Source organism: Lonchura striata, chromosome 6 (assembly GCF_050655825.1).
Source record: "Lonchura striata isolate lonStrDom1 chromosome 6, ASM5065582v1, whole genome shotgun sequence".
Taxonomy (NCBI): Eukaryota; Metazoa; Chordata; class Aves; order Passeriformes; family Estrildidae; genus Lonchura; species Lonchura striata.
The window spans coordinates 15411664-15423910 of record NC_140708.1 but is presented as its reverse complement, the minus strand read 5'-3'; the positions used below and the strand labels follow the sequence as shown (position 1 = coordinate 15423910).

The 12247-nt window shown below is 37.5% G+C and overlaps 1 protein-coding gene across 2 annotated transcripts in view; it reads left to right on the top strand.

Annotated features, from left to right (window-relative positions):
* NRG3 (neuregulin 3) overlaps positions 1–12247 on the top strand; it is a 348675-nt gene that overhangs the window by 322600 nt on the left and 13828 nt on the right. For both annotated transcript variants that reach the window (XM_021537205.3, XM_021537204.4), the window contains exons 7-8: positions 2219–2346; positions 9414–9584. In XM_021537205.3, the coding sequence (XP_021392880.1) occupies positions 2219–2346; positions 9414–9584 (299 nt within the window). The remainder of the gene's footprint in view (positions 1–2218; positions 2347–9413; positions 9585–12247) is intronic.

Sequence of the window (12247 nt, the reverse complement as noted above, 5' to 3'; positions counted from 1 at the left end):
TTTAAATATATTAAAATGTATTAATAACCTGGTGCATCCAGATCTGTTCAGTTACATTGTTAGAATTCCCTGTATAGTCACACCCTCAATTTAAACTCTAATTCACATTTTCATTGTAATGAAATATTAGGCATGATATGATTGTGTATTAAGTGGCATATCTGAAAAAGGGACAAATGTTCACTTAGGGGGAAAAATACCCTTTGTAGGCTGTGCCTGAGTGGTGCTGGACCTTCATTAAAGTTTGCTGCTCAGCGTCAGAGCAGCTTCTGGTGTCCTGGTGTTCTTCAGCTGTCATAAGGAAAGGCTCTGTGTACCCCTGCTCCAGCCCACATCCACCTGAAACAAGGATGTAGCAAAAGGCAGGGCTTATCTCTGCTCTCCATGATTTACTTCTTACTCTTGGTCCTACAGGCCATTCAGGCCTTCAGTTTTGTACCATGAACAAACTCAAGCAAAGGACAGAAATAGCTTCTTGGCACTAGCAGGCCATTCTTTACATAGCTCAAATTGATTTATTCAGGTCAGAAATCAAATCCAGTTTCATTTCTGCAGCTGGCAAGATAACTATTAAAGTTTAAAAGGTTCACCAATGCAAGTACCTTAAAAATCATATTTCTGTCTGAATATTTTATCTACAATATTTACAAGTGACATCTAAGATCATGGCAACTGAAAGAAATGGGAGTGGAATATGTTTCTTATTATTATTTCAGTTGTGTTTACTTCATGCATGCAGCACCATTTTGCATATTGCCACTCACAGCTTTGCCTTCAGAAGCACAAAAGCAATGATTCTTTGTTTAACTTGGGTATTTCACTCAACAGAGAGAGGGAGGAGTGGAGAAAAATTTGAAGAGCTGTGATTTTATCTATAGAAATTGGTCATAAGAAGTCTGACTGGCTGGACTAAAAAAAAGTACATGTAACCTATTTTTAAAAGAGAATATTGTTGTATGACTTTTTTTTTTGATCTTGCTGAAGTCTACAGAAATGTCAATAAGAATAAGTGAGAGTCAGAAAATAATAGTCTGTTGTTTTAATGAGTTACTGGTCTTTTGTTAGACAAAACTAATAATTATGAAGAACTGTCTTTTGAAAGAATGCTTACTATCCTCTCCATGAATTTTTATGCTATTGTATTGTAACAAGACATTTTTCACCACTGTGATTTTTTCGTAATATTTTAATTTGTATTTTCTTCCTAAAATATGTAATCATGTAATTGCTGCCATGATATAAAGCTATTTTAAAGATAGCATGAATATCTATGTGTCTAGCACTAAAACTAAAATAAAGAGCAAAATGAAACAGAGTTTAGTGCAGGTTCTTGTAATGCAAAGTAAAAAGTCTGACAAGTACTTTATTTTTCACTCCTGAATGGAAACATGAGTTACACTCTCATATCTCTGAGATATTGCCCAGTGACCACCAACAACACTGAATCTTCTCACAAGCCCAAGTGCAGCTTTTTCTATACTTCAATTTTATGGCCCCATTCTGGTTGAGAGACTTTTTTTTTTTGTTTTTGCAGTTGAATCACAAAGCAAGAAGAACAAATCTGTTCTTCTTCATGTCTAGTGTCTGCTTTGCAGACCTTTGTGTCTCACTCTGTGCCCAGAGACTGCCCTACGCCCACACCTGCCTCAAGAAGAATTATGTTTACACTGTTCTCACTAGCACAGATACTCCCAGGTCAAAAGTTTCAGACTGGTTCAAAAAGATATCTGGCTCTGTGGATAGGATTCAAATATTTTTCTTACTTATCTGATGATACAAGTGCTGTTTCAGTTTGGTTTTCATAGTTGTACATGCTGATGATGAATGCAGTGTTTGACTGAAATCACCAAAGGACCCAAGAAGTTGCTGGCTGTCCTCTGAGATGTGTTTTGTGATCTGTCTCTGCATGGACAGCCACAAAACCAGACTTCTAGTCAAAGGGATCATTGTTCCCATCATTGTGGGCAGATCAGTCTGTAATTTTGTTGCTAAGGCTCACATCAGTGTTTTGATGTGCAGAACGTAATGGGGTAGTGGTTACTAGCCCTTTCTGCTGTGTAAACAATACTGAATGATTGTGTTACTTGCATTGCCTAATTTTGATTTAAAAATGCGCTAGAGCACTTCTTACCCCGCTCTGATATGAATTCAGAGTGAATAGCATCAACAATGTACTTTGTCTTGTGAGTATTAATTAATGTTATTCTCTCTGCTGCAGTATTCAAAACCGGATCGGCACCCGGGGCCCATTCTGCACAAAGTTATGGAGTCGAGCTTTTCAGGCACTCAGTCTTTCCCAGAGGCCTTGTCTCCTGACAGAGGAACCCAGCCCATCAAGCACCACAGGTGAGCAAACATCTGTCTGTGAGAGCTGCCTGGAGAGGCTGGGCTGTGCTGTGCTGGGGCTGGGGGAGCTGCTGGGTGCCCTGGTGCCAGCAGAGCCTCAGCCAGCCTATGGAGCAGATGTCCGAGTATTTTCTTAGCTGCAGACATAAAAGGTAATAGGGATGCTCACTGCCTTCCTCTGGGGGTCATGCCAGTCCTGCAGGAGGCTTTTACAGACGCCATGCGAGCTGCAGGCACTGCCCAGCCAGTGGAACAGCTGTGGCAGGAGGAGCCATTAAATACAAGACTTTACTTATCAGTGTTCATGAAGTTAATGACTCATTTGCTGCAGAAACACTTAGTTGCAAACTTCCAGCCTTTTTCACCGTTTCCTTAAACAAAAGATACATGAAAGGAATAATGACTTATTTGTGAAAACACGGTGGCCTTTGAAAACAAGGCTTAAAAATGTTTGGATGGTTGTTTCCAAGAGGAAAAAAAAAAAAAAAGAGGAATGGCACCTATCACTGAATGAGATTCAGAATAGAATTCTGCTTCTTTTTTTTTGGATGAGAAAGATTGCAGGTGCTTCATTACAGGACTAGAAACCAAACTGGAGTCTGGTACAGGCAATAATGTTGGTGGAATGACAGTGGTAACATCTGGTCCAGTGCACAGAGAGAGGGAAAAAAGGTTGAGAAAAATGAGTTTGGAATTTTTTCAGCTAGATAATCTGGAGTGGAAGACATGTTTATTAAAAGGATTTTCTTTTTTAATTACTTTAAAAAAAGTCTGGGATTGCATGAGGTTATGATCTGGCTTCTGTAGCATTTGGGGCATTTTCAGTGCAGTCTCTCAGCCAGCTATGTGGTTTTTTTCTCATTTGAATGAGTGATTTACTTAACCTACAAAATGCCACATATAAACCAGAAAGGGATATTTGGGTCCTATCTATTTTACCTTTCTTAAGCCTTTAATTTGGCATGGAAAAAATAATGCTAGTTGTTATGTCAAATCCATTTCTTAGGTCCTTTTCTGTATTACACAGAAATTTTCAAAACATGCTTAATAATTTTATTAAACATACATGAACTATGGGACTGTTGCCTAGAATGCTTTCTACAGAAGTTCTGGGAAGAATTTTATCATCATTTAGTCACAACATGAAGTTCAGAAAAAAACTCATTCCCTTACCTTTTAATATTGTGATTGCAATATCCAAGAAATGTCTTTGCTTTAGAAGCAAAGAAGTGGGATGACTAGTTAATTTATAAAGAATTCTTACATAGTTTTAAAGCTTAAGATTTATTATACAAGGCCCTTCTTTTATAAAATGTTTACATGAACGTTTAAGACTTGCAAGACTGTCTTTAATTTATGTACCAAATAAAAGCTTCCTAATTTATTTTTTAGTGTTAACTGTGGACGAATGGTCAAATATGGTCAAATGAGGATTTTATACTAAATATCTCTTAATTTCATTCCAAATCTGGCTAAACCTGGAAAAATCATACCAGCTCTGCAGAATTTCTCTTTTATGCATTTCTAAATTCTATTGTTTTATTTCTGCTTGCTACAGAAATACTTTGCTCTTCATCCAGACCTTATTTTCTCTGCTGGTGTTTTCAAGGACACTAATGATGGGTGATCATTTCTTAAAACAGGAGCTGGCTGTTTCCAGGTCCTGAAACCAATACATTTTTTCCTCGAAGTACAACTGTCAGTGTAGGGAATCATTTGGAGTTGCTGAAATGTGACTGACAGAGCCTGGATAATTATTTCACTCAGATTATGGATAATAGCTATTTTCTGTCTCAACAAACCTCAGCTACACAAAAAGAATTAATGCAGAGATTAAGTTGAAAACTGAAATTTAATCTCAAAAAATATTTAGCCTGTGTTATTATTAATCTCCTAAAACATTTTGCCTGCATTGTGCACTGCTGTTACCGTAGAAGAATGTTACATCTTCTGCTTGCATATGTAAAATAACTCTTAGAGGTGTCAGAATTCAAAATTAGCAAATGTGTTTAATCAGTAAACTTTCTGCATTGTATACAATATGCTCAAAAATTTGTCTTGGATTATGTGTTGATCTTGGTAAGAAGGAAATTCATACTTTCTTATTTTCTGATAGAAATAAATTAGGGTTTTGTTAATTATGGGTTGAGTTGTGATCCCTTTGAATAGCAGTTTCCTTGGTAATTAGTCATCCTGACTTTCATTCATGGATCCAGTCATCCTTGATTTTAGAGGGATTCATTTCATACAATGCCATGATGAAAGTCAAATGCATATGCTTTCAGCCTGGAGCAGTTGTATTGTCTTACAAAAATGCAAAAATAGGATAAATTTACCCTAAAATTAATAATAATTTATGTTTTCATTTTTAATGAACTTTTCACACCATAAAAAGCATGGAAAAGATTTTATTTTTTCATTTGGGAAGCATTTTACTCTTTATGCTGCTAATATAAGTGATTCAGTTTACAGTAGAGGAAAGAGTAGATTAAAGTTATTCTGTAAATAAGGCTATTGAATTTCAAAGAGCAAGTATAAACTGAAGCAACTAAGAATGTAAGGGCAGTGGAATCCTGAAAGGAAGAAAGTGTAAGGAATCTGCTATTTTCCCAAAGAAAAAGCAAAACAGATGGTGAGACAGAGATAATAATTGCAGCAGTTAGGGAAATCCTGAATTAATAGATTTCATTTTTAATGAGAAATTGGGATGACTATTTGAGGACAAAGGTAGAATATTAACAGAATGAAATGCATGACAATAGACATTCCTACAGTCAAAGTGGAAGTAAAATGTGGAAATCAAAGCTCTCAAGATGGTTTGATTAATCTTGATCCAAAAAAAAAGAAAAAATTGGAAGAAAACCAGTTCAAAAATTTCATGTCTGGGAGCAAAATCTATAAAAATGGGAACTGTGACATGAGATGATGGATTAGCAAGTGTCAAATATTTAGGAAGATGAGGAATGTATCAAAGTAGGAACCAATTACGCTGAATTTGAATAGTCAAGACTTTAGGCCAAATGTGGGGGAAGAGGATTCTTGCGGTAGATATAAAAAAGGCAAAAAATTGCTTACTATCTTACCAACAGCAGGTACTGCAACATATGCACTGCTGATTGCATGTGTATTTGGTAGGGGTGTTAGATCTCTACACAAGCTCAGTCACTGTTGTCATACGTGTCTAATGCCTTTAAGAGGAGAAAGTAGGGAGAGGCAGAAAAACCCTAATGTGTATGCACAGAGGTGCTTAAAAGGCAGATATGAAGGACTTGGGTTGAGAAGATGAGACATTCACCAGGGCAGCACTCAAAGAATTGGTCAGCACTGGGGACAGACTTTTTTGGTGCCTGAACTAAGGTCACTGAACAAAGCTGGAACACAGCAGAGTGTGAGAATGCACCACTGTTATCTCACCTGGTAAAAGTGGCCTCCCAGTTGCCATGGACTCACACTGCATTCCCAAGCCGAGCTGAGGAATGAATGATTCATGTTCCATGGAAAGTGTCAGAAGTCTGTCTTATGCCAGCCTTCAGTTCAGGAGACTGGAAAGGGTGTATGACTGCTGCTTATGAATACATGAGAGCAAGCACAACGAGAAGCAGAAGACCTATTTAAAAGGAAGGAGTGTGGTGGCACATTTACCAGCTGAATATTCACCAGAAATAACTTTAAACTGAACAGAAGTCTCAAAGTTTTCAATACAAAACAACTTCCTGTAATAGTAGCCTGGATATCATCATCAATTTAGGATAGAGGTTGTTCTGTGCACTACAGGAATATGATGAGGTTATGGCAGATGATTAAACTCAGTGCAACTGATGTACTTCAAATGCTCTATTCCCTTTTCCTTTTGTTCTATCACCAGGATGGTGACCAGATGACACAGATAGCATTGAAGGATTTTCTTAGAGTTCCAAAGTTCCTGAGTAGCCTCAAAACAGACTATTCCCAAATACAAGAATATTATGAAGGAATAAATAATGCTTACATTTCAGAAACCAAGAGGAGATTTTTATTATTTATTAATACTGAATATCAGTTCAAATTCTCAGTAGTTGATCCATACAAATGTTAGCAGTCGATTGTCTAACAGCCTAAAGAGGGAGTCCTCTGAGGGAATAACAGAGGACGCTGCCTGGCAGCTGGATCAGTATTTGGAGTATGTATTTACTGGGTGGTTTTTAATTAACTCAGAAGTAGTACAGAAGGATTCCAGAGTTACTGCAAAAACACTGCTGGTCTTCTCTTCATGAGCATGGGTAACTGCACTTTGGAGTTGTGTATGCCCCAAGAAGAGATTACTCCACCTGTAGGATCAGATTTTGGTTTTACTCAGTTGCTCAACCCAAAGAAAATTCTCACACAAAACAACTATCAAGAATGAATCCCAACTTCTTAATTAACCTTAGGATGGTTAAATTGCTTTTTTCAAAACATTAATTCATCAGAACTGTATTTCTCCCTAGTTTATGCATCACTTGTGAACCACTTCATACATATTCTGAGTTTTATTCTGGAGTAATTGATTGGTAGATTTTAAAAACATATCTGCTACAGCTTTATATATTGGTCTGTTTTATTGAATGGCTCACTTATATGGGCTGGTTTCTTTTACCCAGTTAGACTGGAGTGCAGCGAGAAAGAAACCACAATGTTGGCTAAAGGAAAATAAATTCCCTGAAGAAAAAACCATTCCAAAAACCATTGTTTGCCTGAGAGGGAGGAATTTTTCACATGAGCAATAGAGAAGTCTGAGAGGGACATTATATTTGCATTGCTGATATTCATATCAGCTTTGTGTAAAAGGAAAAGCTTTGTGCTGGAAATCCTTTTCCATAGAACTTTTAACAGAACTCCTTAGGGTTTTTTCCTGGTGCCTGGAGAAACAACTGTTATCCTGCAGCTTGCAGCTGCACTGTCTGTAAGTATTTCCTGATCTTTAGTGAATTTGTCTTGTCCATGACCTCAAATGATTTTTTGTTCTTACTTCAGTTTTGTTTTGGTTTTGATTTGTTTTTTTTCTGACAGAAATGTTTAAAGCATAAGAACCTCATATTAGCAACAAATTAGACTATGTCAGGGCTGGAAGTTCTGTGGTTGCAGGACTGTGGCAGATCCCTTTGGTCTCAACATTTCTGCAGTTTATACCCATTACCTTAGGCTTAGCTGTATGTGTTGAAATTATGTTTATTACAAATAGAGCTTTTGAGAGTTTGCATATGAAGATCATGTGCTCTCATCCAACAAGGAAGATGCTCAAAGGCATCAAACCAACCATAAATTAAACAATAAAAATCTCTAACTTCAAAGATTCGTAATCAATCTAAAGTTTGTTTTTTACTTTTGGATTCCATTGAGGACTATGCTCAAATCAATAAAAACCCCAAAAAACAATTATCCATCACAAATTATTCATTCACCTGCATCTTTTGAGATTCCCTGCTGCATTAATCTCAGGCTCTCCTGAGCAGAAATTGTCAATTATTTTGTTACGTGGTAGTGTTATTTTACAGAATATGAACTGTAACTTGCAACTCAAACTCAGCCTTCAGAACTGAGAGGCCAGTATTTCAGGTTTTTAAAAAGGTTTTTTCACAGCCTCCTTAATAGCAAAGGAAAAATCTTTTTAAGCAAGTATGAAAAATCCTGGAGGGAATGTTATTGCTATGGGTTGTTGGTCTTTTCAATAAAAAGCACTAGAAAAGTAAAGGTGTGGAAGAAAACAGAGATTAGCCTGCAATGGAACACTGCTAGCCTGAGCAGTAGGATAGAGTGTTGAATTTATTTCTTATTTTAATTTTGGTTAGAAAAGGTTGATTTTAATGGAAATGTGCACTCAGAGAGAATTTGTCCAAGTTGCTTGCTCCAAGCAAAAATTACTTTGGGAGTAGATGTGGCCCTAACTATAATTAAAGTTCCCACTAGGTAAAAATGCATATTACTTTTAAGTCACTTTATAATAGGAAAAAAGAAGAAAACTTATCAAACGTCTTTTGCATTTCTGAATTTTGTCACAAGTTGGAATTATTCACACAGCCAAAAATAATGAATTGTAAAAGGCATCCACAAAACCTACGTTAGGTTGTCATTAAAGATGTAAGAGGATATGAGGTAACACATGCATTTCTGAGACCCAGAAGATGCCAAGAGAAATAGGACTAGCTGAAAAATGAATATTCAGTCATGCCATGCAGTACTGAGACCTGTTAGCAGTAAAAATGGGTTATGCCTTGCCTTAGTTCTGTGTTCCCATATTTTTACATTAGCAAGTGTATGGTTTGTATACCAAAACTGTGGATTCTAGATACTTTTTCATTCCTGTGTGAAATGAAAAAAATATCCATTCTCCTTCCAAAACACTAGACATTTACAAAAACCAATTTTCTAAAATAAGTAAAAAACTATGACTTGTTTTTATCCAGTTCAATTTCTATTATATCATATAAAGAAACAGGTTGGTATCAATGTATATAAACAACAAAGCAATCTGTATATAAAACAGGAATAAAATAATACAGAATTACTGTTCAAGGTGGAGAAAACTTGTTTTAGACAGCTTCTTCAATCTGCAGTTCATAAGCTTTGCTTATATTCTTCACTTACACTTTTTCTCAATTTAATGGTTTTGTATCAGGAAGCAGAACTTCACAGATAGAGAATATATTGGGCTTTCAGTTTAGGATCTAATTTTGATTTCAGCTGTGGATATGAGAGAGCTGTATTGTTTGTTTATGCTGTCTGATGACTCAACTCTCTATAGCAGGATTATGATAAGCAGCATGGAAAGGAGAAGCATCCTTCATCAAGTGCAAGAAAACAGTTCTTATAGTAGGCAATTATTTTCATTGCTAGAAAAGAAGGTGATGTATTAAATAATGGCATAAACAGCAGCTAATGGTGGATTGTACTATTGTATTTCCCTAGAGAATTTCTACTGACATCATAGGCTGCCACAACAAAGTTTATAAGAACATTAATTCATGCATTATTAATCCTGAACCTTTACTTTGCAGAATTTTATGTTTTTAGTGTGATAATTTTTACTGTACTCTTGGTGTTGTTCCTAGAAGTCTCTCTTCATGCTGCAGCCCAGGACAAAAAAGTGGGATGCTCCATAGAAATGCCTTTCGGAGGACTCCTCCCTTGCCTCGGGGTAGGTTCAATGGAATTACAGGACCAGCATACCAACAGCTGGAAGAGTCGAGGATCACGGACCAGGACACGATACCTTGTCACGGGTGAGTAACAAGTGAGCCACTTAGGGCCTTATAATTAAAATAATGTACGTTGCAAAGTTGGTTTTCTATAGATAGCTTCACACAGGTTTGTCTTTGAAAATGCACAAAGAATACGCTGGGTTTTCTTTCCTTTTAAAATTCACTTTATTAGAACATTGAGCTGAGCTGTACATAAGGTCTGGGTTTCAGAAGTGCTCCTGAGAACCTGCAGCTGCCTTTGAAGTTCTTTGCAATGCTGAGATACTTTGCATAGTATTTACATATCCCTATAGATTTCCAAAGACTTTCCAGAATAGTACAAGCATATTTTATATGAAAACAGGAGTGATATCTGGAATGGAATAAAAGCCCTGCCAGAGTGAAAGTCTTCACTCTGACTTACAGGTGAAACTGGTGGGGTTGGGTGTCTGGTGAGTTCTTTTAAACAAGTTTGATTCACCCTTGTGTCATTATTACTATTTGCTTATGAGAAAAAAAGTTGTTTATTGTCTCTTGCAGTAAATATATTATTGTTCATTTGTGTGATATGTGCATATAATTCCTGGTGAAAATTTCCTACTGAAATTGCCACCCTTGCAGAAAAGAGCAGGCAGGCAGCCTTCCCTCTCCAGGGCACCGTCGTATGACACAGGCTCTGGGAGTGCCACTGCCTCCTCCCTGGCTGAGGGTAATTGCATTTGCTCTTGTCTAGGAAATCAGTGTGTGACCTTACAAATATCAGCTTGTACTGGCCTGTATTTTAAATTTGCAGTTCTGCAAAATTTGATATTGGGACCAGACTGTGACCCCTTCTGGCCTCAATCCGCTCAAGCACTTCATCTATATTTTGTGCCCTAAGGATGTTTACCCTCTAAACTAATCTGCTGGTTTCACAGTTCTCATGAGATTTCCAGCCCAAATGAAAAGTTCCCTTGTCCCCTGCAGGAGTTACAGTGCTTCCTTTCTTCTCCTTTTTCCCCCTCCATCTTTCCCTGTTGGGATGCACAAATCAAAGTGGTTTGTCTCCCTGATTCTGTAGGCATTCTGAACTTCATCCACCAGCAGCCTGGTTGAAGTGTAGTTAGATCTACAGAAGTTGGGGGTGTGTGTATATCAGTGGAAGTGCTTGCAAGGCTGGCCCAGAGCCTGGCAGAGCCCCTGGAAAGATTCCCATTCATCTTTATGGACCTTGTTGTCAGACTTGTACATGCACACCTTTAGCCACAGGGCTTACAGCAAAGCTGCTGGGACTATGCTAAATAAAATCCATTTCATATTTAAAATTTCAGCCCGTTATGCCTCTCTTTGATATATATTCTTAAAGGGGGCAGTAAAATTATTGTGCTTCTATCAGTTTCATTCTCTAATTTAGACTCTTACACACTCTATAACATAATTGCTGTTAAATATTTATAAATGTTTGCTTTTGTTGCTTGGTTTTAGGAAGGGAGTGGAGAGAGAGCTGCACTTTGAAACACATGCACATGAATTAATTTATTCAGACAAAATAGTTTTTCAGATAAAAACACAGATATATTTCTTTGGAGGAACTGTGGTTCTGGGAAAGTTAATTATAGGAAAATGTAATTAAGGTTCTGCAATTATAGTTCTAAGTCTCAGTCTATTGAAAACAGCAGCAGTCTGGTGTCACACGCAGAAGCATGGATCAGTTTGTAATTAACTAAAAGCCAAGTCTCACATGGTTTAGATGTAATATCCCTTCTAGTTTAATACCTCACCTGTTGCACACAGTGTATGCACTTTAATTCAACCTCAGTTTTCCTTTGAAAGCCCTGTGAGCACAGGGCAGAAACATGTAATTCTGGCGTAAAATTGGTATGTCTATCTGTATTTCAAAAAATATTATGGAAATACACCAGGCATTTCATTACATGTCACTGCTGCTGCCAGCTACTTTTCGAAATACCAAGAATCTCTATTGTAGAACTGGCAAATGTTGCTGTTTTCTCACCAAACCCATTTTAATTCAGTCTTTTCTTGTTTTTGCTTATATATCATCCATATAATACCTACATTGCATGTGAAATTCATTAAAAACATTCACTCCCTTTGTTTTCAGGGTGCAGCCCAGAATATATTTAGGGCCTGAATTACCAAAAAAGGGACTAATGCAACTGATGCGATCTCTCCAGCTATAGTCGTTTGAACAATTATATATAAGCAAAGGAAACAAGAATGGGCACAACCCAAAGGTCTGCACTGTTTTGTTTTCATTTATTTTTTTTAATTGTCCTCCCTCAGGAATAATACCTCTGATCAGTATTTCATTCATCCTGAGTCTTGACAGCTGGTATAAAAAGCCCCTCCATTAATGGCTACAGGTGTGTCTGAGCATAGTGCCAGTGTAATTAACCAAGTCTCAGATGTAAAACAGCTGCAGAGCACGGACAGGATATTCTAGCACACCTCCCAGAAAGCTGCTTGCTCTGTTATTCCCCTGGGTGCCATTTCTCAAAGCAATATCTCTTTCCTTCCCCTGGCAGTAAAGTTCCCAGCCTTTCCTCCTTATCGCAGAGCTCCCAGATGCTCCTCCTGGGGATGCAGGAGAGTCCTGGGACGGGGCTGTGCCAGCTCCATGTGGGTAGGGGGATGTGTGCAGCAGTTGTGCAAGCTCAGTGCCACCACACAGGAGTTAATTACAGGTCAGTGGCACTCTGCTGGAA